General features: G+C 35.1%; 8 protein-coding genes across 15 annotated transcripts; 3 read left to right on the plus strand and 5 right to left on the minus strand.

The window, feature by feature from the left end:
* Nucleotides 1–72: 72 nt before the first annotated feature.
* LOC112453976 (GATOR complex protein NPRL3-like) lies at nucleotides 73–1,617 on the minus strand. The gene is made up of 4 exons (XM_025015054.1): nucleotides 1,331–1,617; nucleotides 927–1,198; nucleotides 573–668; nucleotides 73–499 (listed from the first exon to the last, which is right to left on the minus strand). The coding sequence occupies exons 1-4, from the start codon at nucleotides 1,490–1,492 to the stop codon at nucleotides 268–270; spliced, it is 762 nt and encodes a 253-aa protein (XP_024870822.1). The 5' UTR covers nucleotides 1,493–1,617; the 3' UTR covers nucleotides 73–267.
* An 86-nt stretch (nucleotides 1,618–1,703) lies between these two features.
* Nucleotides 1,704–3,655, plus strand: LOC112453975 (HCLS1-associated protein X-1-like). Its single transcript, XM_025015053.1, has 6 exons — nucleotides 1,704–1,883; nucleotides 2,255–2,350; nucleotides 2,428–2,549; nucleotides 2,700–2,844; nucleotides 2,920–3,200; nucleotides 3,446–3,655. The coding sequence occupies exons 1-6, from the start codon at nucleotides 1,816–1,818 to the stop codon at nucleotides 3,562–3,564; spliced, it is 831 nt and encodes a 276-aa protein (XP_024870821.1). The 5' UTR covers nucleotides 1,704–1,815; the 3' UTR covers nucleotides 3,565–3,655.
* Nucleotides 3,656–5,025: 1,370 nt separating this feature from the next.
* On the minus strand, nucleotides 5,026–11,815 carry LOC112453942 (E3 ubiquitin-protein ligase Su(dx)). Of its 3 annotated transcripts, none has more exons than XM_025014999.1 (12): nucleotides 11,412–11,815; nucleotides 10,637–10,769; nucleotides 9,573–10,001; nucleotides 8,022–9,414; nucleotides 7,710–7,941; nucleotides 7,256–7,563; nucleotides 6,933–7,175; nucleotides 6,554–6,713; nucleotides 6,197–6,471; nucleotides 5,830–6,055; nucleotides 5,650–5,746; nucleotides 5,026–5,420 (listed from the first exon to the last, which is right to left on the minus strand). In XM_025014999.1, the coding sequence occupies exons 2-12, from the start codon at nucleotides 10,692–10,694 to the stop codon at nucleotides 5,248–5,250; spliced, it is 3,594 nt and encodes a 1,197-aa protein (XP_024870767.1). In that variant the 5' UTR covers nucleotides 10,695–10,769; nucleotides 11,412–11,815; the 3' UTR covers nucleotides 5,026–5,247. The 3 variants fall into 3 exon arrangements, with proteins under 3 accessions (XP_024870767.1, XP_024870769.1, XP_024870768.1); XM_025015001.1 differs by lacking the exon at nucleotides 11,412–11,815 and adding an exon at nucleotides 11,242–11,397; XM_025015000.1 differs by lacking the exon at nucleotides 11,412–11,815 and adding an exon at nucleotides 11,180–11,397.
* A 670-nt stretch (nucleotides 11,816–12,485) lies between these two features.
* On the minus strand, nucleotides 12,486–16,083 carry LOC112453969 (ceramide phosphoethanolamine synthase-like). Of its 3 annotated transcripts, none has more exons than XM_025015046.1 (3): nucleotides 15,911–16,083; nucleotides 14,933–15,752; nucleotides 12,486–14,681 (listed from the first exon to the last, which is right to left on the minus strand). In XM_025015046.1, exon 3 carries the CDS (start codon nucleotides 14,080–14,082, stop codon nucleotides 13,021–13,023), a length of 1,062 nt encoding a protein of 353 aa, XP_024870814.1. In that variant the 5' UTR covers nucleotides 14,083–14,681; nucleotides 14,933–15,752; nucleotides 15,911–16,083; the 3' UTR covers nucleotides 12,486–13,020. The 3 variants fall into 3 exon arrangements, with proteins under 3 accessions (XP_024870814.1, XP_024870816.1, XP_024870815.1); XM_025015048.1 differs by having other exon boundaries at nucleotides 12,486–13,987; nucleotides 14,271–15,752; XM_025015047.1 differs by having other exon boundaries at nucleotides 12,486–15,752; nucleotides 15,930–16,083.
* On the plus strand, nucleotides 15,992–16,907 carry LOC112453971 (NADH dehydrogenase [ubiquinone] iron-sulfur protein 6, mitochondrial). Its single transcript, XM_025015050.1, has 3 exons — nucleotides 15,992–16,210; nucleotides 16,450–16,626; nucleotides 16,728–16,907. Exons 1-3 carry the CDS (start codon nucleotides 16,070–16,072, stop codon nucleotides 16,791–16,793), a joined length of 384 nt encoding a protein of 127 aa, XP_024870818.1. The 5' UTR covers nucleotides 15,992–16,069; the 3' UTR covers nucleotides 16,794–16,907.
* Nucleotides 16,908–17,221: 314 nt separating this feature from the next.
* Nucleotides 17,222–18,560, minus strand: LOC112453970 (protein SYS1 homolog). The gene is made up of 2 exons (XM_025015049.1): nucleotides 18,156–18,560; nucleotides 17,222–17,927 (listed from the first exon to the last, which is right to left on the minus strand). Exon 2 carries the CDS (start codon nucleotides 17,830–17,832, stop codon nucleotides 17,350–17,352), a length of 483 nt encoding a protein of 160 aa, XP_024870817.1. The 5' UTR covers nucleotides 17,833–17,927; nucleotides 18,156–18,560; the 3' UTR covers nucleotides 17,222–17,349.
* A 112-nt stretch (nucleotides 18,561–18,672) lies between these two features.
* On the minus strand, nucleotides 18,673–21,503 carry LOC112453968 (F-box/LRR-repeat protein 2-like). 4 transcript variants are annotated; one of them, XM_025015043.1, is made up of 7 exons: nucleotides 21,146–21,503; nucleotides 20,708–20,870; nucleotides 20,255–20,531; nucleotides 19,809–20,166; nucleotides 19,394–19,730; nucleotides 18,999–19,241; nucleotides 18,673–18,768 (listed from the first exon to the last, which is right to left on the minus strand). In XM_025015043.1, exons 1-7 carry the CDS (start codon nucleotides 21,327–21,329, stop codon nucleotides 18,738–18,740), a joined length of 1,593 nt encoding a protein of 530 aa, XP_024870811.1. In that variant the 5' UTR covers nucleotides 21,330–21,503; the 3' UTR covers nucleotides 18,673–18,737. The 4 variants fall into 4 exon arrangements, with proteins under 4 accessions (XP_024870811.1, XP_024870810.1, XP_024870809.1 ...); XM_025015042.1 differs by lacking the exon at nucleotides 18,673–18,768 and having other exon boundaries at nucleotides 18,800–19,241; nucleotides 19,809–19,918; nucleotides 20,021–20,166; XM_025015041.1 differs by lacking the exon at nucleotides 18,673–18,768 and having other exon boundaries at nucleotides 18,800–19,241.
* A 1,026-nt stretch (nucleotides 21,504–22,529) lies between these two features.
* On the plus strand, nucleotides 22,530–25,173 carry LOC112453933 (translocon-associated protein subunit alpha). The gene is made up of 5 exons (XM_025014977.1): nucleotides 22,530–22,771; nucleotides 23,291–23,464; nucleotides 23,544–23,803; nucleotides 24,060–24,327; nucleotides 24,537–25,173. The coding sequence occupies exons 1-5, from the start codon at nucleotides 22,645–22,647 to the stop codon at nucleotides 24,602–24,604; spliced, it is 897 nt and encodes a 298-aa protein (XP_024870745.1). The 5' UTR covers nucleotides 22,530–22,644; the 3' UTR covers nucleotides 24,605–25,173.
* The last annotated feature ends 180 nt before the right edge of the window (nucleotides 25,174–25,353 follow it).

Below are 25,353 nucleotides of genomic sequence, written 5' to 3' on the forward strand. Positions count from 1 at the left end.
ATATTAGGTTGGCCAATAAGTCCGTGCGGTTTTTTACTTATAAATTTTACTTATAAAAAACCGCACGGACTTATTGGCCAACCTAATATATACTCGTAATTTTAAATATAATAATTGAAAAGTTTCGCATACAAAAAATCGGTTAAATGTACCATTTCTTGTAAAGATGTAAAGATAAAATTTTCTGTGTAGAGTTAACTACTATAATAAAATTTCTTTATTCGCACAGATGTACTTTATATATCTCGTATTTGAGATATAACAATGTTATTTAACAAACCTGTCTATAATCTCGGGATCTATAAGTAGTCCTTTTTTATGTGATTGATGAACTTTTTGCGGAAGACAGAAGCGTACTTGGATCCACTTGTTAATCATAATATTGACAATGCCAGAAGAGCTGAGATTGCTAAACACGGACTTTAAACCACGTGCCAACGAGCTTCTTTGAAGGATTAACTCATATGGTGATTCATCGCAGTCACTTTCACCTTCAGATCTAAAAGTATATAGTTTAAAATAAAACATGGCTATAAACTAAAAAAGAATAAATAAGTAGTTAAGTTGTTCACCTTCCAGCAATCTCATCGTGTGTCGATACCATTATCTTTATTTCGTCGGTTAAAAAACCACATCTTTTTTCTTCGTGTCTCAATGCTATGCCCAATCTAAACACATCTAAATGCTACTTCCATATGTTAAGGCCTATGTCCACGATGCTAGAACTTGGTCCAAGTTCTCGGACCAAGGAAAAGTTACTGAAACTTGGATCGTAGACACACCAGTTTTGCATCCAAGTTCAGTGTGTCTACGATTCCAAGTTTCAATAACTTTGCCTCGGTCCGAGAACTTGGACCAAGTTGTAGCATCGTGGACACAGGCCTTTATAACACACTCTTTACGCATATGCCGAAATATCATGTTACCTTTTGCTTAGATCATAGTAACACTTTACTATCGAATGACTCGCTTGTGCTTGTAGTGCAAAAACTATATTGAAAAGCATAGAGGAGTTTACTTCCTTCAAGCCACGAGATGGAACCAAAGTTGGATGTCCAACAAAGCGAACATCATTTACTTTTAATTCAAATTTCTGTTCACATAATTCTGGCTTTACAGCGAATAAAGTGGAGAGAACTTCATCCGTTAAACCAGTTAAATTTCCATTACTTATGTTTGACGTCGGAAACGGCAAAGACTGTTGAATGAAATACAACATATCACCAAATTAATAATCATTATACATTTTAAAAGAGGAATTTTTTTTTAAAGTGGCCTACAAAGAAATTTTCACGAAAATATTCCACATTGTTTAAATAAAAACAAAGACCTGTAATAAATCTTCCGTATTGGTCAACGAATAAGGATTCTTTCGTTTCGTACACTGATTAGAATCTCTTACATGGTTAGTCATATGTGGATATCGAAATAACAATCTGTCACCTTTACTGTCGCTTTTTACTAAAATTATGCTTAATGGATGGATACCCATATTATTCAACCGACAATAAAATATAAACAATGCACTAGGTTAAGTGATGTATGTATAATCAAAGAATAAATAGACGAGTATAGAAGGATAGTTCCCAGATAAAAGCGGGGAGCACACACACGCATAACGCGTAAGCATAAGAAAATTGATTGGTCCATACACATGTGCATAAGGAAATGGACCAATCAATCATGATGATTATTTCACAATATTTCACGCATGCGTCGAAAGTCGAAACAAACATGATGCAATTTTTTACGCTAGGTCGTGATATTTTGATATTTATTTGCGCTGCCGCTATATAATCGCTAATTGCTTTGAAAATGTCATTTTTCGATTTTTTCCGAAATTTCCTCGGTGTGAGACGTCGCAATGAGCCTGGTACAAACGGGTAAGGACTTGCATCGTGCTTCATGAAAAACATGTATATGTATATAGGCGTTAAGTTTATGTGTTTCTCAGTTTATTTTGATGCAACTACACTCATTTTATGTCTTTTTGTATAAAAATGAAGATTTGAAAGACAAAACTCACCGCTCGATACTCTAAAAACAGTAATTAAATGCTAGAGGTGGTGTATTTGGAGGTTAGAAAATATGCAAGAATTTTGCTGTCAGTAGTGATGAAATTGCTCAAAAAAAATTTTTTTTATGTGGAGTTGGCTTTTGATAAATGTGGCTCGCAAAGAAAATATATAACTTCCAAGACCACGATATGTTGCATCAGCAATTTTAGATTACAGTCTATTGGTATATATTTCAGATTTGGCGAGCATGATTTGCACCGAGAACGTTTTCGGAATCCAATTTGGCAAAGTGATGAAGACGACGACGACGATGACGATATAGACAACTTTCGGTAAAGAAACGAATACTTTTATAGTCGGGAGACATTTTCAGTGAATTTTAAATTTAATTTTAATCTTTGTTTTCCAGGCATCCTGAGATCGGTTTACAGTTTAACATGTTTAGCGACCCACTTGAAATGACGATTTACTTTGAATCCCAGATTGACAACATGTTGAAAAATTTTTTTAATTTTAGTAATATTCCTTTTGGTATGTTCATCCGATGGAAAATTCATCATTCTATATGCTTTATTTATGAATAAAAGTGTGATACTCAGAATTTTCTTCTAATTATCAAAGTTTTCTTATTTATAAGAACTTATTAATATATTGTTCTAAGTAAGAAAACAATTTTTGTAGATGATAAAGCCATTGCAGCGTTACCATTTGCCGCACCTGAAAAGGATAGCAATTTGCGCGACAAGTTGCTGAAACCTGAGCCCGATAAATTTGCTATCACAGATGTACCATTTGAACAGAAAATAGATACAGATTTAGATGGAAGGTACAACTGCAATATCATTCCTTAATTTTTTATTGTATATCTCAGATAAGTGTTTACATATAATTCATTTTATAGAGTTTCTGCAGAAGAATTTTCAAAGATGTGGAATAAAGGAAATATGGAAACGAAAAAATCTTCCGTACCAAGTAATTTCTCAATTGGAAGATCTGTTAGAAAGGAGATTATACGTAGACCTGATGGAACTGTAGAAAAAAAGCAAGTAATCAGAGATACTGAAGGCAATGAGCAGACGATCATTTCAAAGGAAATAGGCGATAAAACATATGTTGTTACTATAAAAAAAGATAAAAATGGTATTGAAACAAGATCCGAAGATTTGATTAATATGGATGAAAGTAAGTATCTATGAAGGATATACTGAATATAATAGTTATGAATAAAAACGTATAATTATAGTTCTTAATATTGTGCTTATTTAAAAATTTATGTATGTTTATTTGAGACTCAATTGTGACAAATAACAATTTTATTGCTATTATAAAAATTAATTATAGAAGAAAATTGTTATACAAACTTCATTAATTGATATTGTATAACTGAGTAATGGCAAGCATCTGATTTGAAAATTTTTCAATTACAGGTGAACTGAAGGATTTTACTCAAAAGTGGAAATCTGCAAAAGATAACGTGAATAGTCAAGATTCGATTCTTAATCGTTTTCCATGGGAAAAGTTTTTCGGTCCCAATCCGAAATTATAACAAGTAGATAAAGAAAAGTCATAGTGTTAATTCCTAATATATAAAACATACCCGTGTAGTGTATGAGTACCAATAAATTAAATTAAATCGATGATAGAAGCACTTCTTTAATTTTTAACCGTTAAGTTTTCTTTATTTGATGGAATATTCTGTACACATTTAATATATACATACATGTGTTAATAAAATTCATAATTTATGCAAAAAAATATTGTCAAATTTACACAACCGAATCGTCTCACTTGGAAATATAAAATAGAAATAAGTGGTTCGATGTTAAAGATTTAACCTTGTATTATGTGAATCTCAAATGTCTGATATTAATCATAGTACTATGTATCGCATTTGCATTTATTTTAAAATGTTGATTTTTAATATAAATGTTTTGAGACAAGATTCCTTTTTGAACACACGCGAAGTATAATATTAAATACAAAAATATTAATTACGCAATTCTTTGTACAGGCAACAACAAATTCGATTTATACATAAAATTTTTATGATACCGCGCGTGCATACAATTTATAAATTGCATTATTTTCTCCGAATTTTGTCTAATGAGAGATCGAGGGAGATATATTGTATCTCCCTTTTTTTATTAAAAACAGCCAGAATATCAGAATGTGAGAAAAACAATAAAAGATGCGTGCACACAATAAAGCACTGAATCCATATTACCTATAAATATATTTATATGAATAGATATATTATATATTACAAGAACATAAAAAAAAACATGCTCTATCAAAAATATTAATATATTGCTGTCATAGCAACATATTCAACATTTTATGCAGCATGTATTTTTATTACTTATTACCTCGACACTTAAATAAATGTTGCACGCTGATCAATCTCAATAAATCCAGGTATCTCTTATGGATAATTAAATAATATTCAATACATTATGAATCAATGTGCAGTAATACACAAATTATTGTGATTATACCGCATAAATGTTATGTATATACATAAAATATTAATTATAAACAAATGCACAATTTTCTGATTACAATCGCAGGATTTCCAAAATATATCATTACTATAAATACAGCGAAAAATATTTACTATAATATTTTTAGATAATTTCATATTGTATTTGTGAGGTAATATGCAATGTATCGATAAGTCTCAAAATAAATGACAATACAAATGATACAAATGCCTCCTTTTAATAAAAACAAAAACTAATTTCTAGATATTAAAATAATTTTTTTAATTGATATATATATGTATGTATATATGCTACAAAGAAACATTAAATTGTACATTTTCACCTAATTTCTTAATGTGTATTTATATTATTGTTAATTTTATTATAAATTTTATATCTTAGTAACTTGCAATCTCTTATTTCTATTCAATGTCTATGATTAAGTTAAAAATGTCAATAAAATATGAAATATGTTGGAATAAATTATAATAGTGGTATAGATTATTACATTATTTGCATATAATTTACGACATTTCATACAAATTTTTGGAACAATATATCTATACACATTTTCAATTATTTGCAACTTTTACAATGTTAATTATAGCTGCCTCAAACAGATTTCGAATGTAGCATAGAATCGTTTATATCTGTTTCTGACACCACGTTAAATTTTGTTTTTGTCATCCACTAATCGTACAGAAATGTAGTGTACCTACCACATTGATCATTAATTAATATGTTTGCAATTATTCTTGGCCAAAACCTTCCGTTTCTTCAATTGCGTAGTTGAGTTTCTCTACTAATTGGTCGTAGCTTTTATAAGGTGGCAAATCTAGTCTATTGAAACAGGTATGTGATCTTGGTAGCCAGGTGTCTTTTCCGAATTTCTCTATACAAAATCTTTGCGGCCCATTGCTCCCTGTAATACAACGTAATATAATATAGCACAAAATCTATATTATTATTAAAAGACATCAAACTTTCTTAATTAACAATTCTTAAATTAGTAAATAATAATATTAATCAGTTTATTTTTCAATTAATAATCTCTTTACTAATTTTCTTATCAAATCCATATCTATAAAATAGGATAGACAACCTATTATCATTTTCAATAGAAAAAGTAATCTTGTTTCTTTATAACTTACCCATCAGTTCGGCAAATCCACCAACCGGTACGCGACAAGTACCAGTTACAAACTGCAACAATCTAGCTCTTTTTTCACTATCTGTTCTCGTCACAAACTAAAACACAAACAGCGCATATTTGAACGTGACATTGGACATAATTGCAATAAAGATTGATGTAATGACATTAAGAATCGTACCTGCCAAAACCAGAGGATCTGTTTACTGTTACGAGTGTAATGTCTATAAATAGTATTGCGCTGCCAGTCTTCAACGTCTATCTCCTGCATACCACAAAGCATGAGCTCCAGTTCACGTTCATCGAAATATTTGAGCCACTCAAGTGGCACGACTGAATTAAAGCCTTCTAAAAATGCTTTTGTTTGTTCCTCTATACCCCTTGTCATCCTCCACTCTGTCATCAACCTGTTGAATATTCACGAGTGAAAACTTGTCTCTTGGCAAATGCGTGCATGCGTATGCACGCGCGCGCATACGCACACATGTAATTTTCTTTCTTTTTATAATTTTCTAAATTACAATCATCTCTGTTACGAAAATATATACCTGATATATTCTTCCTTATTGTCTTCACCTACTCTAACTTTATCACCACCTTCCTTCAACTCGTGATGTATCACTTGACCAAGAATCTCAAAATCCACGCTATAATATAATTCTAGGCCACATTCATCGATGTTATTTTCTTTTATCCACACGAGGGATTTGTAGAATTCCGGATCAATGGATTCTATATCCTTCATTACTAATTTTTTATTCAACATGCGCTTATAAAAGGGCATCGTAAATCCACTATATATAAATCGGCCATGATAAAGAGCCTGAAAGAACAAGAGTTTTTTTCATATAATATAGTACAAAACAAAGGAAACAGAAATTCTCATTTGTAAAATAGAAACATACCATTGCAATAAATCTTCCTATAAATTTGAAATACTGCAAATGGTCAGGATTGACATACGATGCTGGATTTATTTGTAAACTGTAATTGCTTTTATTGGCATACTCAAATAGGCAATACATCGGATTTAAAACTTCATGGCTTAATAAGAAAAACCATTCCCTGAAAATTAAAAGTGATTAATTTCTTCACAACAGACAAGGAACGCTATATAGATGCGGTACTATGACTTTTCGTACGAAGTGAATGTATGATTACACGAAACATAGTGGCTCTATGTAGCAAAAAAATTAACATCTGACAGTACAATATAACGTACTCCAATATACTCTTCTTTCTTTTTCTCTATCAATAAGTTTATTATATATTTGTATATCATACCTAGATACACCTCCATAATCCAGACCTTCCTCTCCTTTAAATATTATATATAATCGCCGTCTTAGTGCAAAAGCTTCCGCGTTCATTATTTGATGATAAGAATCTTCAAACAATGTCTGCCGACTAACACTAATCTTAATATGATTAGGCAGCGCATTAGTCTGGCACAAGAATCGGAATTGAGACAGTTTCCATCGGAATGATCTTTCGTATGCTCTCGGAACGCGATATACGCCTTTCGGGCTGCACAAGAAAAACAGGAGATTATAGTTATTATGTTTTATTTTGCACTAGGCGCTTGACGTAATATATTTGACACTAACCCTTTGGGCGCACCAGGTCTCGGATCCTGAAATGTTGTTGTTCGAGTATTGTGATCCACAAAATATCGAACTCCATCTTCTGTTAATCGTATTTCCCAGCCGTCCGGCAATGGTGGTTCGTCCATTCCAGTTTCTTGACCTTGCGTTCGAGGATCCTCCCATTGCGTAGTACGGTTCTTATGATTTACATAATAAACTCTTCCTTCTGGTTGTTTCCGTTTTTCCCAACCAGCCGGTAATGGTCCCAGAGCGTCGTCGTCATCAACCATAGACGTCGATGGGCCGGCAGAAGCTTGACTACCGTGAGCCTATGGCAATAATATAATATATATAATGACATTAGTATAAATTTTGCAGAATCTACTTTAGTTTTCTTATATTAAAATAATTTAAACAGTAAAAAATCACATTTATTATTTTATTCATCTCTTTATAGATCAATCAGTCTGATTACCTGAGGATAAAGAAATCTTTGATTGCCTTGTTGAACGACATATTGTCTTTCACCTTGCCAATGTTGGAAATGTTGCAATCGTTCCGTATTTGGCCTTTGCCACGTGGTGCTTCTTGTATTATGATCAACGTAATAAATTCTACCTCTTGGATCTCGACGAACTTCCCATCCAGGAGGCAAAGGCTGTGGTCTCTCCCAAGATGTGCTTCGAGTATTGTGATCGACATAGTATCTAATAGCATAAAGGAGAGATATAAGACAGAAATAAAAATTTCATAAATTGTTACGACATTTAGTCGACATATATATTACCTTCTCCCATATAAATCGTATCTCATTTCCCAACCGGGCGGTAGCGGTTCTTCGGAATGACTGATATCTTCAGCGAGCACTACAGAGGATCCTGGTTGCGTGACAGATTGCCCAGGTACGGCTGCAGCGACGGATTGATTTGACAATGAAGGTGCGGTCTGCGGAATTCGCGGTATACTGGAACGAGAATCTGGTGGCGCAATAGGAGACATATGTTCCACAATAGGAATTGTTCGTCCATCAGTGAGAGGGATCACTGCCGATTGTTCCGATCGAAAAACTACAGCACGACTATCTGTCAGTGGGGCACTCGCGTTTTGTTGACTACGCGATGCGGTTTCGCGTCCCACACGTAGATCCACAAGCGGCGCCGCATTCATCGATTGCTCCGCACGTGGAGCTCGCAAATCTTCTTGCGGGCGAACATTCGTAGATTGCTCCGACTGTCTTATCGCACGCAAATCCTCACCCGCACGAACACTCATGGACTGCTCGGGTTGCCTCATTCCCCGCGTCAGATCCTCGGTCACACGAATGTTCGTGGGTTGTTCTGACTGTTGTCTCATCGCGCGTTGATCCTCATTTGACATACTCGTTCGTCGAATGTTTGCAGACTGATCCGATTGTCTCGCTCCGCGCAAATCGTGCAGATCATCTGCTAAAAGAACATTCGTCGATTGTTCCGAACGTGTCATTACACGGCCATCTGGATGAGCTGCGACGATCGGTTGTTCTATCCGTAGTGCACCAGCACCGCCACATGCGTCCACGAGTGACGATGCACTCGCATCTGTTTGAGAAGCACTGGAACTGTCCATGTTAGAAAGCATAGATTGATCTTGCCGAGGAATCCCACGGACATCCGCGCAAATCTGTTGCCCAGGTATTATTGAAGGAGACTGTTCTGATCGCAGTGGGCCACGTGAATCCGATTTAACTATCGCGGATTGATCCACGTTGCTGTAATTACTCCATGTGTACACTCGGCCCTCCGATGAATTAGCCGACGCCGACGGTTGCTCTTTAACGGTCGATCTGCCTGCGAAAGTTCGTACGTCCGTGGGATGCCGGTTTCCTGGCGACATCATAGATTTATCGGCCATTGGAATCGCGTGGCCGTTCACCAAGATACTTGTGGAAAGGCTGCTACTGCTGGGGCTATTACCAACGTTGCTACTCGATGTACCATCCGCATTTGGGATCGTAGTAGAAAATCCAACATTTTTGTTACTGTTTGCTTGACTGTTTCCACCATTGTAACTGGGACTAAGGTGAATATTTGTCAAACCACGATATATAGACGGTGCAAGATTCTCCGAACTATGTAATCTCATTCGTGCACGGACTCCACCATTGAGAATACTTCGGTTATTAAGTGTATCGTTTGCGGCACCTAAAATGATACAATTTGATATTTAAAAAAATAGAAGAAAAAAAAGAGTATTGTGATATACAGTAGCAGTATTTAATATCTCTCTTTTAAACAAACTTCTTTTATAAATATTAATATAATTTCCAACACTTTTTGTGTATTAACTATATTTTTCTTACCATCAGATTGTATTTGGCAAGATGGTTCATTAACATTCACCGGTATCTCGTTAGTGGTATCAATTCTAAGTCCATCGAATACCGTAATCAATTCACCGACTTTACACAGTTGAGAATCGTGCTTGCTCTCGCTCATTAAATCAAACGTCAATTCTAAATTTTCTAGTTTCCCATTATAATGCGATAACACTTGAAACAGGTTTATCCGTTTTTCTCCTATCAATGTATCTTTGCGAAATGTACTATGGTCAAGTAATCGAAAATGCAATTGTGAATATGGTGTAACGAGTATAGTAAATTCCTCGTTCCATTTTGGCTGATATGTGGACTTTGACACTTCAGTTTTACGAGGACTTTTATCATCAACTGAGAACTCTATGTATGGATTAGGCTTCAAAAAGGTTGAACTCCTCAGTATCGCTCCTTCAACTAGAATAAATATCATTATTAATGTAGATAAAACAATCGTGCAACCCTGGTATCTATTTATAACATAAAACAAAATTTTTTAAATTATTTTTTAAATATAAAACATTGAATATTTAATAGAAGATAAATTGCATTTGTTATAAAAATGTAAATAAAAATGAATTGTCATATTTATTTTATATCTATATATTCTTTTCAATAGATACATTTGTACAACAAGAATTAGAACGTTATAGAACAAAACATTTATATAATAAAAGAAAGTTGACTATTATTGGTTACTTCATCCAATCCTTGCATTATTTCTATGAATAAATATCACAGCATATGTAACAGCTAACAAACTGATAATTGATATCAATTCCGCTAAAGACACAATTGAGATAAGAAAACATCTGATCAGAGATCATGTATGATAAGAACAGAACTTGAAAGACAAAAAATAATAATAGTCGCGTTCACATAGTAATATTATAAATTCCTTCTGCTTCTCTTTTCACTATGAAATTCTTTTAGACATTCTTCTTTAGTGCAATTATATTCCTTTTAATGCAACAAAACATTTGCAATAAACAAACGGTAACAATATACATTTTGAGAATGTCTTATCACATCTGGAAGACTACAAGACTTACTTGTGATGCTTAATTGGTGAAAACCAGGGGACGCCGCATCTTCCTCGCAATGAGACATTGTAAGAAATTTATTGCGATTCAAATTACTTTGAAGAGGTCATAATTTTCTCACTGAATCACTCTCTTGCGATATCTGCAATGTGCACAAGTGGATTCTGGAGATACAACTTTATAGGTTAACTTCTTGGGATTATTTATAATATGTATATCGCTTATGTAAGACGTACTACACTTATATGATAAAATTCGCTGCCAAAACTGGTGACGATCGGCGTACATATCTCACTTATACCAGTAGCAGAGAAAATGTCATTTGAAAAAAAATATCTATATGTAAAGCTATATCTATATTACTTTGTAGAACGATATAATCAGCAGTATAATTATATAACACGTTCAATCCAGTCCGATCTTGTCTCGACGAATCCAGCAAATATACGAGCAAATATAAAAACGAGGAAATACTTTGAAAGCTCGCGGAGGAAAATCTTGGAATTTTTTGCTGCGATCTACGCGTGACGGCGACTCACGTCGAGCTTTTACCTAACGGCCTACGGCCAATTCCCTTCGGCTGAAAATATTCTGTTCGCGAGCCACGTACGTACAAAGGGTACCGTCGTCGCGGAGATCCGTCGTCATCACGATCTTCATGGATCTCACGACTCACGGCTCGTCGAGGTGCTGGGTGCTGCTGTCACACGGCATCGCGATACTCGCGATCGAGGCGAGGCGAGAAACAAATAATGCAATGAGCAATGTCTCGGCGAATACAAACCGTATAATCGGTGCCTCGGAGCGACGCTCACGATACCCTCGACGACGACCCGCCGCCCATTCCTCGCACGATTGCGGATCTCTTATCTTTGCTGCGCGGCCGCGGCAGCAAGTGGAAATATTCGGGATTTGCGTTATCATCAAAGGCCTCGCGCGCTATCGGTCAGTCACCATCTTCTCATACGTCAAACGCGGAGAGCGGAGCACTTTTCTTGTATCACGCGAGAGCGCGACAGCGACCGCGGACGACGGCCCTCATGATTGAAAATCGCTGCCGTCCGATACTCTCATCCGGTGCGATGGGTCCTCGTGCGAAATGTGTGTGTACATATGTACGCGAGCTATTTTCACCCGTACGACACCGCACCATATAATGCACGCATTTCAGTCATGTGAGAGAAAAAGAGAGAGAGAGAGAGAGAGAGAGAGTGAGAGAGTGTGAGAGAGAGAAAGAGAAGTTCGGCGATGCACGGCCGCGCTCAGCAGGTTGTACTCGCGCCGACAGAGACCGAGCATTCAAGGTCCTCTCGAAGTAAAGAGAGATAAAAATAGTCACTCCGATCACTCGTCCTCGACTTTACTGACTTCTGTCTTTATCTGCGTCAATCGTTACGGCTGACAGACCGCGCGTTGGAAAGAGAAAAAAAATCTTGACCAGTATTGTCTTCTCTTTCTAATATAAAGCGGAGACTGGAGAGAGATGTGAAGTTGGCCAGAGGTTGGCAAATTGAAAATTGCTGATGATGCAAAAGAAATGGCGCTTGATACAAATACATCTGTCAATAGATACGGAGACCATTTCATGTGCGAAAAATGTATATTTATCCATTTATAAAGCATATTCAACATCCCACACTTCCTTTACAAATTATTTTTAATATAAGCTAGATCGAAGTTGGAGCAAAAATTAATCAGGCGGTCTCTTCATAAAAACTACTTTATTGCACTTCCTCGATTTCAATTCAAAATTATTAGAAAATTCCATAAATTCTTTAAATTCTTTAATGCAGATTCTTTTTTTAATTGAGGAGCTTATTTTCCCTCTTTTAAAAAAAGAGAATTTAAATTATTAAAGATGCGTATTAGTATTTGTGTTATTAAATTATTATAAATTATGTGATAATATATATTATTCTAGCTTCAACTTCAAACTGCATTTTAAGATTGACAGTAACAGCGCATGGTTTGCAAAACGAAAAATGTACATAAATTGACGCAAAAAATATCATTATATAAAGGCACAGAGCTGATCCAGCCTGTATTGGCACATTTTCTATTACTTGATTGTTATCATAACAGTTATGACTAACTTAATATATAATGTAAATTGTTATTATTAAATTAATCATGTTATTAAATTAATATTTAAATTAGATTTTTAAAGTTACAGAAAAAACTTGTATGTAATAAGCTCTTAATCATATAATTATATTAATTATCATTTGAAAAACAAGAATTCAAAACAATTTAGCGATAAGATTTTGAGCAATTGTCATTGAAATTACAATAAAAAAAACAAGAACATGAAATGTCGCGTCGCGGTAACGAGAACAATAAATTATCATAGATGACAAATCTATACCGAAGAAAATAAGAAACCCTAATTAACTCTAATTTATCGTTAATATTTTCACATAAGCGTACGCGTTAATATAATGAAGCTCGCTGATGAATGTGAGCACCGACAGAATGGCGGGTATCTGCCACCATGTAAGCCTGACGTACTCCTGGATGCGACATCGCAGATTTCCGGGCAGAAATATCGCCAGGAGCATGTAATCCATCATCGCGTGAAAGTTGAACATCTTCCAGGCGAGAGTGATGGCCCAAAAGGCGGAACTTCTGTAGACAACGGTCTGTCTATCGTAGAAATCTTCCCGGTCGATCGGAGGAATGTTTTTATTGTCGATCTCCAGGAGATCCTGATACAAGGATATGTATCGGTTCCAAGCGATGCTTATTAAGGAGAAATGCAAGCTTACTATCAGCATGTTATACAGGGGCGATTTCCAGTACGAGTTGGAGGCGACGGCACTGTGGGGCAGCGACGGTAGCAACGGCGCTCGCACGGGTCGCTCGTAATTGGCGCAATCGTTGGCGTTGCGCCTCAGGAAGACGAATAATGCGACTATGAGAGCGATGCAACCGAGAGCGTCGCAAATGCCATCCACGAAGAAGCCGATGGAGCCGACGTCGGACTTCTCGCCTTTGATATTGAGTCTCGTTCTCGCCACGTGCCCGTCCAGATCGTCCATCCAGGCCCTGACTTGGAACAACACGACGCCCACTTGCCTGCTGAAGAGAGAACTCCGCGTGATGCATCGGGCGCCGATTATGGCTATTATCACGTGGGAGACGCTGATGGCATTCGGCGTCAACCAGGTCCAAGAGCGACTGATACCCAGCAGATAATCCACCAGGGACGCCAGGGGACTTAAGATATAATGATTAGGGTGGTCCAGCATCATGGCCTTCACCGTCACCGTGCAAATCGGATTCAGATCGCAGAGGATGGGCGAGCGATACGGCAATGCCTGTGTGTTGTTCGCACGTGGGCGGATGTCATAATTCTGCACTCTGAAATAGAGTAGCAGATCCATCCCGATGAAGTATAGCAGTAACAGTAGCAGAACCGCCAAATATGTTTTGTTGACGAACGTCGGCAAAAACATCTTCGGAAATCCAGAATCTCGCTATTTAATTTCTCTCCCTCAATCTTATACTTTCTTTCATTAATTTAATTAAATCGTATATAGTTATTTTTAATTTAATCAATAGCTTATTATCGTTATCTTTCTTATTTAATCAAGACAATCCAATAATAAGCCAATATCTTGTTATAGTAGAATATTATTTTTACCATTTAAAATTATCGGCACGTTTCGACTCCAACTCCATATGTGTGCGTGCCGGCGTACGCACATGTATGTGCATGTGTGTGCAAGACAAAGTTTTTTAAAAGTGCACGCCAGTCCTTTCAGCGTCATTAATCAATTGCCATTGATATTTTTCTCGATAATCCTCTTCGTTCGTTTTCTTCTTTAGATGTATTCAAATCCACAATACACGTACATGTATATAAAAACGTGTGTATATATATACCAATATTAATTCTTCAAGTTCCCACCTCAAGACAAGAAACCATTCAGACTTCTGCATTTATCATGATAACTGTGTGCACTATCGACGCATCGATAACTACTCCTATCACGCGATAAAAACTATACGATGTTAAAGTCAATGCGTCATCCAGGTCGAACACGCATTTTCGCTGCAAGTACAGAGATAGATTAGACAGAAATAGATAATGTTCTAATGTGTCATTATCACACAAGAATTGCAGTATATACGGAGAGAAGAACTTAAATGTTCTGTAAACTCGAGTGTTTATTGAATTAATACGACACACTATTATACGAATATTTCTATCTATAATATTTTACAGTGTCGAACTTTGATTCAAACTACTAGTAAATGCGCATTAGCATCGTATTAGAAGTACGTTTAATAAATGGTACATACGAACTGACGCGCTCTTCGTTGTAATACGTGTTTTATAACTTCGCTAGACGAACGTGACTTGGTTTGCAAGTAAGATATATCTAATGCTTATTGGTCACATCACTTGCCGCGGGATTCTCCAAGACATGCTGAAGAGCACAAAAAACGTTTACGTAACAATATTTGAAGTTTCTAAAAACAAGATAAATCAAAGTTACGCTAAATTGAACGATATTTTCAAATATTCGAAAAATTTTCCGATAGATTAACAACAAATGTAAATTATTGTATAAACTAGAACGTAAATTATTTTATAAACTAGACATTGCGAGGATCAATTGGTATGTCTCATTTTAAGTAATAATTCTCTATTGTCTTCTGTATTTTAAATATATACTTGTGGATGAAGTATATATCTTGTCTAAAATAAATACCTGTGTAATTTTTTAAATCTATATTATATATATTTATTTTCAACAAATATTTTAATGTAATTTCACAATTAAAAAGAACTTAAAAAGTCTACGGCGTAATATAAAACATTTATTCGAGAGATCGCGTATAATTTTAGCAAGCTTTTGTAAAATTTAATGAAAGTTCCTCTCTCTGTGTTTTAAAAAACAAAATTATTTAAATTGTTAAATGTGGAATTTTCTCTTGTTGTCCTTAACTTTCTTATGGGGTTTCTTTCTCCTTTCTTCGAAAAAATTTCAAAACTTGAGACGGTATCTTATTTAATTATCAGCGTAAAAAGATTTTCCAAAAAGGTCGGGATTAAGTCGATGCAGCTGCGTATTCTTTCCAAAGGCTAAAATAAATTGCTGAGCTCACGGTGACGCATCTGTAAGAAATAACAATGGTATCAGTAAAAAAAAACTCGTAAAAGTGTGCGACATAAATACCAAGGTTGAATATGAACTTTTAAAAATGCTATTTGAATATCGAGAGATTTAAAAATAACACTAAACAACAATGTCCTTAATTAACTTAGGTATTTACTTTCTCGGCGTTGACAGACCTGCATCCGGAGTCTCGGGCTTCCACCACGCGAGGTCTCCAAGATCAATCAGGCAAAATCATCACTCTCCCGTCCACCCTTTAAAAGATTTCAATGGGTTACTGAATATTATCGCTGATAATTAATAATAGATATTGAACATGGCAACGAAAAAACTCAACGGTTTATGTGCGTCTTTTAATAAATTGTACAGAGGAAATGTATCCACGATAAACGCGATAGCGCAACGCACATACGCAACCGCGGACGAAGGAGATACTCAGGTTACTCATACTGGTCAGGTGAGATATCCCTCGTTCACTCGTCAAAACATTCCTTATATAAAATATTGGAAATCATTCTACTCGTTCAAATAACGAAATTCACACAGATCTAGCGATACATATTTATGAAAGTATATATTTGATTTATTTATCGATTACCAAATGAACCGTAAACTCATTTTCTAGTATTGTCCTTCATGACTTCTTTAATAAATACTGTTTCTCTTTAATAATCGTTTCTTATCACACTTCATCAGGTATTCGAGAAAGACGATTATCGACTAGTAAGATTTCTGGACAGGCCGAAAGAAGTTAACAAAAATTGGGCGATTAAATTGATAGATGAAGTACCGCCGTCGCCCGAGAAAGATAGAATCATAGCTTGCGACGGTGGCGGAGGTCCTCTTGGACATCCTAAAGTTTATATAAATCTGGTAAGATTTGTGTTAATATTAAAATGAGTAGCATGCTAAGTTATAATAAAACAAATTTTATTTATAAGAAAAGTGAACTTATTTTATTCTTTCCTTTGCAGGATAAACCAGGCAATCATATCTGTGGCTACTGTGGTCTGCGCTTTTATAAGGAGGACCATCATTAGACGAACACTGTACATGAGTAGTTATATTTAATTGTTAATTTATAAGTGTACTTTAGAATGTGATGTTTGTTGCAGTAAATATGTAAAATAAAACCGGTACCTAATGCAACTCAATTATATTTGAATAAATATTTAATAATTAATACACAAGTTGGGTGTCAAGATTAGGATTTGTTTACTAAATTCTTTTAAAAAAAAATATTGTTCAACATTTATAAATTTATATATTGAATCTACGTATATACTGAATCCAAAAATACAAGTACTTGAACATATAGCACTTAGTAAATTTATTGATACTCCAATAAAGTCAGTGAAAGATACTCTTTTATAAATGCAAATAATGAGATTTAGATGTGTATTAATCTTCATAAGATTGAATTTGTGTACAAGAAACATCTTTTAAACACATTTGAAGATTTAAATAATAGTTTTAACAAATTTAATTTTTATTGCAATAGAAATTTTAACACTAATGATGAGAATATATTTTACTGAAAAGATTTATTCAAGATTCATCTTTCTTTAACTCACATACTTCATCTGCATTCGCATCTCATAAGGCTGTCTTTTGACTGTTCATACTTAAAGGTATAGCTTGCAGTTCTGTTCTCATACAAAGGAATTCTCCGCAGACACACATTATACTTAACGACACGAGATTTAAACACCACCAGCTAAAAGACGTTGGATAAGTTCCGTTGTACGCCCAGCAACAGATCAGATGAATCCAATGGGCCGTGCACGCAAAGTCCATGCATAATTTTGTTCTTTGCACTAGCCACCATAATGCAAGAGCGCCTACGAAGGCATTTAGGACAAACATAACAATAACTAGCTGCCCTCCAAAATCACGAACGTGTATCTCTTTATATTGAAACACATAATCCAACGACTTTGTCCAGCCCAATATCGATGCGACAATCCAAATCCAGAATCCAAGGCAAAGATACATAACGGTCTGCACGGCGATTATCTGGGAAATTATGAGAATGGGATCCCATGTTGTCTTGCGAAATTGCCCAGAGAGATTATTCATTTTCTTGCACTAGGAATGGTACCTATTCGAGAAATAAAAGTTTTCTAAATAGATAGAAGCAAACTTTCATCATTCTAGACTTCTGAATCCAGTATCTGTAAATAACGAAGCAACTACATATATCGTTGAAATAGAAAGGAAATGTGAAATTTAAATGTTAAAACATAACAATATCTAATCATATATGTGTGTGTGTGTATATATATATATATATATATATATATATATATATATATATATATACACAAAATATATAATTTAAGATATTGGTGGACAGGTATGTTGAGGTTAGATTATTACCATACAAGTATAATAATACTCACATTGTGACTTGAAAGTCAAAACACAGGTACAATCCAATCTGAATAATTTTTCCAGATACATTTAGTATGATAACAGACGAAAGGAAGACGTGTATAAATAGAATTACAGCATAGACATAATATGAAAATAGCTGTGCATGATTAGCTCACACAACAGCATTGAATGCAAGACGTCGATCAGTCTCATTTGTTCCAAATCATAGAAGTGTCTTCCCTGTCAAATCCACGCAAATAAAAAAATATGCAAGACGTAAAGATGTTTTCATCAGAAATGCATTTGATCACAGACACAGTTTACGTTTGTTCGTCACCATTCGTCACCTCATCCAGACCCAATCAGCTGTGCGCAGGGTGCACGATAAGTGCAAATGACGGCTGATTCCGCTTCGGGAAACGCCTAGGGATCCTTTAATGAGGGATAGGACACCGAGGCTGCAGGATACGGATTGGTCGTCCGCCATTAAGGGTCGGCAGGAGTCACGGTAGAGACCTCTGTCGGGCCATCACTTATTTTAAATAAGAAAGTTATTGGTTTTTTACATTTCTGATATTTAGAACAGCTAGAATCATTTACTTCGTCTCTTATTTACGTCTTTTAGTGATCAGGATATAACTATAACATAGAAAAAAAAACATTTTTCTTAAAAAATAAAAATATATTCTTAAAATAAGATTAAAAGAATATGCAAAGTTTAACGTTATTCGCTTTCTGAATTATCAGTTGTGCTTTCTGAATTATGTATGTATAGTTTTAGAAAATGACGACATGCGGGCAAATAGACGGACACATGCGGATATCTTTCCTTCCACTGATTAACTAATTGATCACTTATATTATCGGACCTGATGATGAGAGAAAAGTATTGCAGTTTAGGACATTGTCTCAAAATAATTGAATATTTATCAGGTATATCAAGTTTCGCGCCTTCAAGATTTAACTCTTTTAAGTTTTTGCACTGCGCTAGTAATTCCAACCGGTGATCAGTGAAAACATCAGGATAGGAGTCGAAATCAATATTAATTTCTTGCAAGTGTTGACAAGAAGAAAGTAATCTAAATGTGTCATCAGTAATTGAGCATTCGTCTCTGTAACAAAAATCATATAATTAGTACAGTATTTTAATTGCGAAGAAAAAATTCATGTAACTTTTTCAAGATGCTCGCAAGAGAAGCGAACAAATTTCAATAAAGAATACAATAATATGTATTTTAAAAGAAAATGTAGCGCATATACTTACACAAAATAAAGGATTACTTTTCGTAAATTCTTACAGTTAGCGAGAGCATTAATGCCCTGAGATGTAATGGGATTTGATGAACTTACTCCTTGCTCCTCTGAGCAGATAAACAACGGTGTATTTATTACTTCCAAGTCACGACACGAATTTCCTAATTCTATTAAAATTGGATCATTCAATTCTCCCAACTCTACCTCTCGTATCTGTGGATTATTTTTAAGTGTTTTACAAACATGTTTTGTAGAAATTTCCAGCTCCGCAATATTGATGCATTCCAAATTATTTAGCTTCTCGAGATAGGAAAATTTGTCGCAATGTAATTCACTTAAATCCAATTCTAAAAAAAATTTGCATTAGTTGTTATGCAATTTACCCATAATCTTGACAATTATATACATTTACTATATGCATATACCTTTCAAATTTTTGCATGTCCAGGAAATTCCAAAGGACAGTAGGACGGAATTTAACTGTCGTATGTGGCAATCCCTTAAGCATAAATGCGTTAAACAGCTGCCGCAATTACTAAGAAAGTTTACGAAATCATTATCATCAAAGTAGCTTCCTGTAAGATCTAATTGTTGCAAATATTTACATCTAGGTGTAAAATAACAAAATATATCGCACATATATTTCTTAGATTTATATCGCATGTTCAAACGTGTATAGAGTTCAGGGTCCTGTGTTAAATTTTTGAAGCGTTTATCTACGTTACTCATGCGGCATAACGTCTTCAGATCTAAATTTTTTAATATTTTTAGTAGTATTTCATTCTGCAAAGATAAAATATAAAACTTTAATACACAAAATAACATTACAATAAATATTATTATAAAAAATAGATTTTTTATAATACTTTACAGGAAGCGTCGATAAACTGCAACGTGATAGCTCCTTGGATTCATCCGAAGAGAGTTTCATACTGTTTACACAATTGTGTTTACGACGCGAGTATTTCTGTCTAAGAGTTTGGCACTTGGTCGCAATGGCAGTTTGAAGCTGAGAGCTTAAAGAGGACACGTCGGTACACATTCTTTCAATTTCGGTATCTCGCCTTTCAACTTGCAGTTGTAATGCATTAGCCTCATCCGTAACTGTGTCTCTCTGCCTACGTAATTCACAATTTTCCTTCTCCAACCTGTAATCCACATTAAATCAAATCCACGTACAAGATATTAAATGTTGATAACACTTCATTAAGAATAAACATTAGTCTCTTGCTACTTTATACAGTAATTATATTATTAGTTATCAAAATATTATAAATTTTTTTTTAATATATCAATATTAGAAATCGTAAGAACGTAACATTACCGTTTGACAGATTCCTGTAATCTGTGCACTTCAATTTTCACTTCCTCAAGATTGCTACATACTTCTGTATTGCTCTTTTCCGCTAGCTTCAACTTTCCTCTACACTCGTCAAGATCCAACTTCTGTTCTGCAAGTTCTTTCTGCGCCGTCTCTAAATTTTGCTCTGTAAGTCAACATACGATATAAAGTTCTCAGCCTTCCATTTATTTATGCAAAATTCTTTATTTTGAGATAAACTTTGGCCATGAATTATGGCTTTCGATGTTTGAGACTAAAGAAGTTTACATTGAGTCTCGAGTAACGAAAGTATTGTTAGAAGAAACCTAAATTCGAGAAAGGTACATAAAAAGCGCCGGCATTTCAGAAGTATGTAAATAAAACGAGCGTGCCTCAAATATTTGAAGCTGTTAAAAATTCAAAACGGCGCGTCCAGCTTACCCAACCATTTTCGGCTGGTCTTGAAAACCGCCTTAGTTATAACCGCCGCGGTTATAAACTCCTCGAACTTTGCATTAAAATGGGCATTGATTTTCCTCGTTAATTCTCTCGGGATTTGCGCTAGCTCCTCCTCACTCGCGATCTCGCGAAGAACGTTGGGCTCGCTCTCCTCGACCGCTTCCATGTCGATCGGATAATTTCTTCGGCGATTGGATCAGTCGAGCTTTACAACCGACGTTTTCAGATTCCAAGGTTGAGGTGTTGAGTTTCTCTGAACAGGCACCACATTTGCGTCTCAGGTTAATAAACGTTATCACGTTTCTGCAACGGACACGTGCGTTTTACCGGCTTGCTTACGGCTCCTGCGCTTCGTCGTTCGTCGTCAGCGTCACGTGGTCACGTGGTAGCGTAGATACGCTAGTGAATTTCCTCACTTTCGTAATTTTCACCTATTTCAATCAAGATACACAATCGACCCCCTGGGCTGCGTTCGGAAACGTCACCCGAGTACACACGAGTATACTCCCTTCTCTTTCTATCTCAGCGAGTTAGAAGGAGAAGGGAGTATACCCGTGTATACCCAGGTGACGTTTCTGAACGCAGCCCTGGAAGCTAGTTAGAATAGCCAACAATCTGGTTAAATCCAGGGTGATCAGATTATCCGACTGCAAAGGGTTCTATTGGGAATGGCTAAACTGCGATACGCTATCTGGTGGCAAAAACAGAACTAAAAAGAGTAGGTCGCCGGCTGCCACATAAATAAATCGAATTGCGGCATGAAGGCGTCGAATTGGTAAAATTGCATATTTCACTTATGGGCAGTCTTATTTTAATTACTGAAATTTATAAATAAGCACATACGTCGTATTGTATTGTGACAAGTGACCTACTCTCTCCGGCCATTTTGCCTTGGTGACGTCACGACCGCCAATCCCAATAGAACGATCCCGTGATTGGTTCGCTGATTCCGCTTCCTTTTGAGAATTTAGGATTTCTTGGATGGTATTCATAGTCGGATTTTGTATTATTTCCTTGTTGAATCTTGTAAAATAATTATTATTTATTAAAAAATACATATATGTTTGTAAACTTTGTATTATATAAATATTTCCTTGTTGAATTTAAAAATTATTAATTTTATAAAATTAATTGTTATCATATCCACTAAAACTTTGTATTTAAATATCTTGTATTTCCTTGTTAAATTTAATTAAAATTTTTTAATCTTTTTTAAAATTGTTATCATCAAGGCGAACTAGTAATATTTCGACGTATTTTTAGGGTCATAACGTTCGGGAAAACGTAGGCGACAGGCACTGAACTAGTAATTTCGACTCGTACGCCGCGGCCGCCGCGGTACCGTTCACGTTCCACGTTGACGAATTGACGACTACCATGCCGAACTTCCACGTAGCACGCGGCGGTGGCGGTGCGTGGTAATAATAAGTTTGCACGGTTATGTCGGAGCACTGTAGGACCAGTTGTGTCGTCGTGAGTGGATGTTGATCACGAAATTGGTCAGTGTTCTTAACAGAAGGGTGCCGGCCGAGCAGCGGAATAAAATGAGAAACTTTAACATTTTTCTATTCGCGATCGTCTCGACGATCGCACTCGCGGCGAACGGAGGTAATACGATTTACAATTTATTCGCGTGACATATCGTGCGAGATAATACGCGTAAAGATCACAAGCATGAAATAACATCTGATTTGAACTTTCAATTCTTTCTCGCCGTAATGATTCAGTTAAATATTCTTAGACGGACGATTTACGTGATCAAATGGCATTTCCTGATGTTTTGCAAATTTTCTATTTTTCATTTTTATGCCAATTCTTATATGCGTATGTTTAGGGTATTGAAACACTTTTATCGTGAATGAAGTACTTAATATTGTGCAAAAGTTCGCACTTTGATTCAGGTTTAATATGTAAATTTATATATTACTAATGAGAATTGAGTATTTTTATAAGGTACATTTTAAATATTGACTTTACGTATTAAAAATATATTAATTTGTTATTACAACTATTGCTGCTGTGTGCAGAGATCAATTTTGCACAATATGTCACTTATAAAATTACTTAAAGATAATATTAAATATATTGAAATTTTATAGATCCTTACGTTTATATTTATACTTGTAGGATATGTCCAAGCTCAAGAAGATGAGAGTATCGACGATATTGTTGATGTGGAAGGTGAAGAAGGAAGTATAATAACTGAGGAAGAAACGGAGGAGGATACTAGTAATGCCTCAGCTGATGCTGATACAACGATACTTTTCACAAAACCTATTCATAATACATTGTCTACCCTTGGTATTGAATTTTTCAACATTGAGATTAAAATGTACGATGTTTCTTTCTGTAATACTAAAATTTATTGTGAATTTGACAGAATTGCCAGCTGGAAATATAGTAGAATTTCTTGTGGGCTTCACTAACAAGGGTGAAAACGATTTTGTCTTGGAGTCGCTGGACGCCTCTTTCCGCTATGCAATGGACTTTAATTTTTACATTCAAAATTTCTCCACGTTTACGTTTAACAAGATTGTGAAGCCCAAGCACGAAGCTACCTTAGCTTATTCTTTCATACCATCCGAAAGTTTTGCTGGAAGACCGTTTGGCTTGAACGTTAACTTGAATTATAAAGATGCAGTACGTATGATGTTATATTGTGGGATATGATATTGCATACAGAGTGTTAAAAAAAGCGTTTAGTAGAGTTACATTATTAAAACTGATCTGAAAATTCTGTTTTTGGCAAAATCAATTATTTTAATGCATGTTAGTCAGGTTCTTCATTTATTTCAATGAGTATCACATATCCTTCATCACAGAAACTCTTTTTTTAACTCTGTATGTTTGGGAATATATTACTTTTCGCGTATTGATGTATTATATTTTTTTGCAGAATGGAATTTCCTACAATGAAGCGGTCTTTAATGAAACCATACAAATTATAGAGATAGACGATGGTCTTGATGGAGAAACTGTTTTCCTTTATGTATTCCTCGCAGCATGTGTTATATTAACTCTCGTAGGAGGTCAACAATTATTATCGTCTCTGGGACGCAGATCGCGTTCTTCTACCACTCGTAAAGCACCAGTAGAAATGGGTACATCCAACCCTAACAATGTAGATTACGATTGGTTGCCAAAAGAAACTCTCAACAGAATCAGTAAGTAATAGAAAGATCAGAAATCTGTTTGGCTATTTTTCTTTCCAATTTAACGATAACAAATCTCACTGTTGAGTCTTAATTGCTATCGTGAATAGTATAAATAGCTATTACAAATTTCTTGATTAATTTGTATCATTGTGTCAGAAAATATCGTATAAAGAGCATTATAATATCAAAGTTTATTACAAATCATGTTTTGTTTACAGATAAATCACCTAGAACTCCAAAGCAAAGCCCAAGGCAAAGGAAAACAAAAAGATCAGCTGATGATTGAACTATATATATTAATATTTATGTATGTATGTTATTTAAAAGTAATGCGGGAAAATCTGTATTGCACAAGATAACTGCAATAATTTTTGGAGAGGTGATTCTGAGTTCTTTAGTCTCTTCCATAATTTCTTAATTATGAAACAGATTATATGAACAAGAAATATCCAGTTTCGATAAGTAATCAATTTTGATAAGTAATACAGAACATGGAGTTCCTCAATGGGTTTTTAATGAGATACGATTATGGAGAAAGCCATACGGCTATATTCTGTAATATTACAGAATACGTTGAACTTTATACATGGACGTTCAAAATCAATAGAGAGAATGGTATAGTAATACCCAATGATCTTGTTTTTGCACAAAACCCATACGTAGCTACATAGTACTTACATTAAGATGACGAGTTATACATTTTTTTCTGAGATTAATTGTCCATTTTTTTTTACGTAATTTGCATTATCACCGCGGATAACATGAATGCATGTGTGCGTACAGATAAAATTTGATCATTCTACAATTATATTGTATTAGTATGTAAAAATTCAATAAAAAAGTTTTTTACGAAGACTGTCTCGTATATATGTTTCTCGCTGGAAATGGTTTCTCTCGATTTAAAAAAATTTGTTCCCATTTAAAAAATATGCAAGAGATCTCGTCTAGAGAACACCAGCTAGAATCAAAATCCATTTTTATGTACACCTTCAAAACCAAAATTTTATTTCAGCTACTCCACTCTGTTTGCATGTG

This window comes from Temnothorax curvispinosus, unplaced genomic scaffold (genome assembly GCF_003070985.1).
Source record: "Temnothorax curvispinosus isolate PA1 unplaced genomic scaffold, ASM307098v1 QBEX01004771.1, whole genome shotgun sequence".
NCBI lineage: Eukaryota > Metazoa > Arthropoda > Insecta > Hymenoptera > Formicidae > Temnothorax > Temnothorax curvispinosus.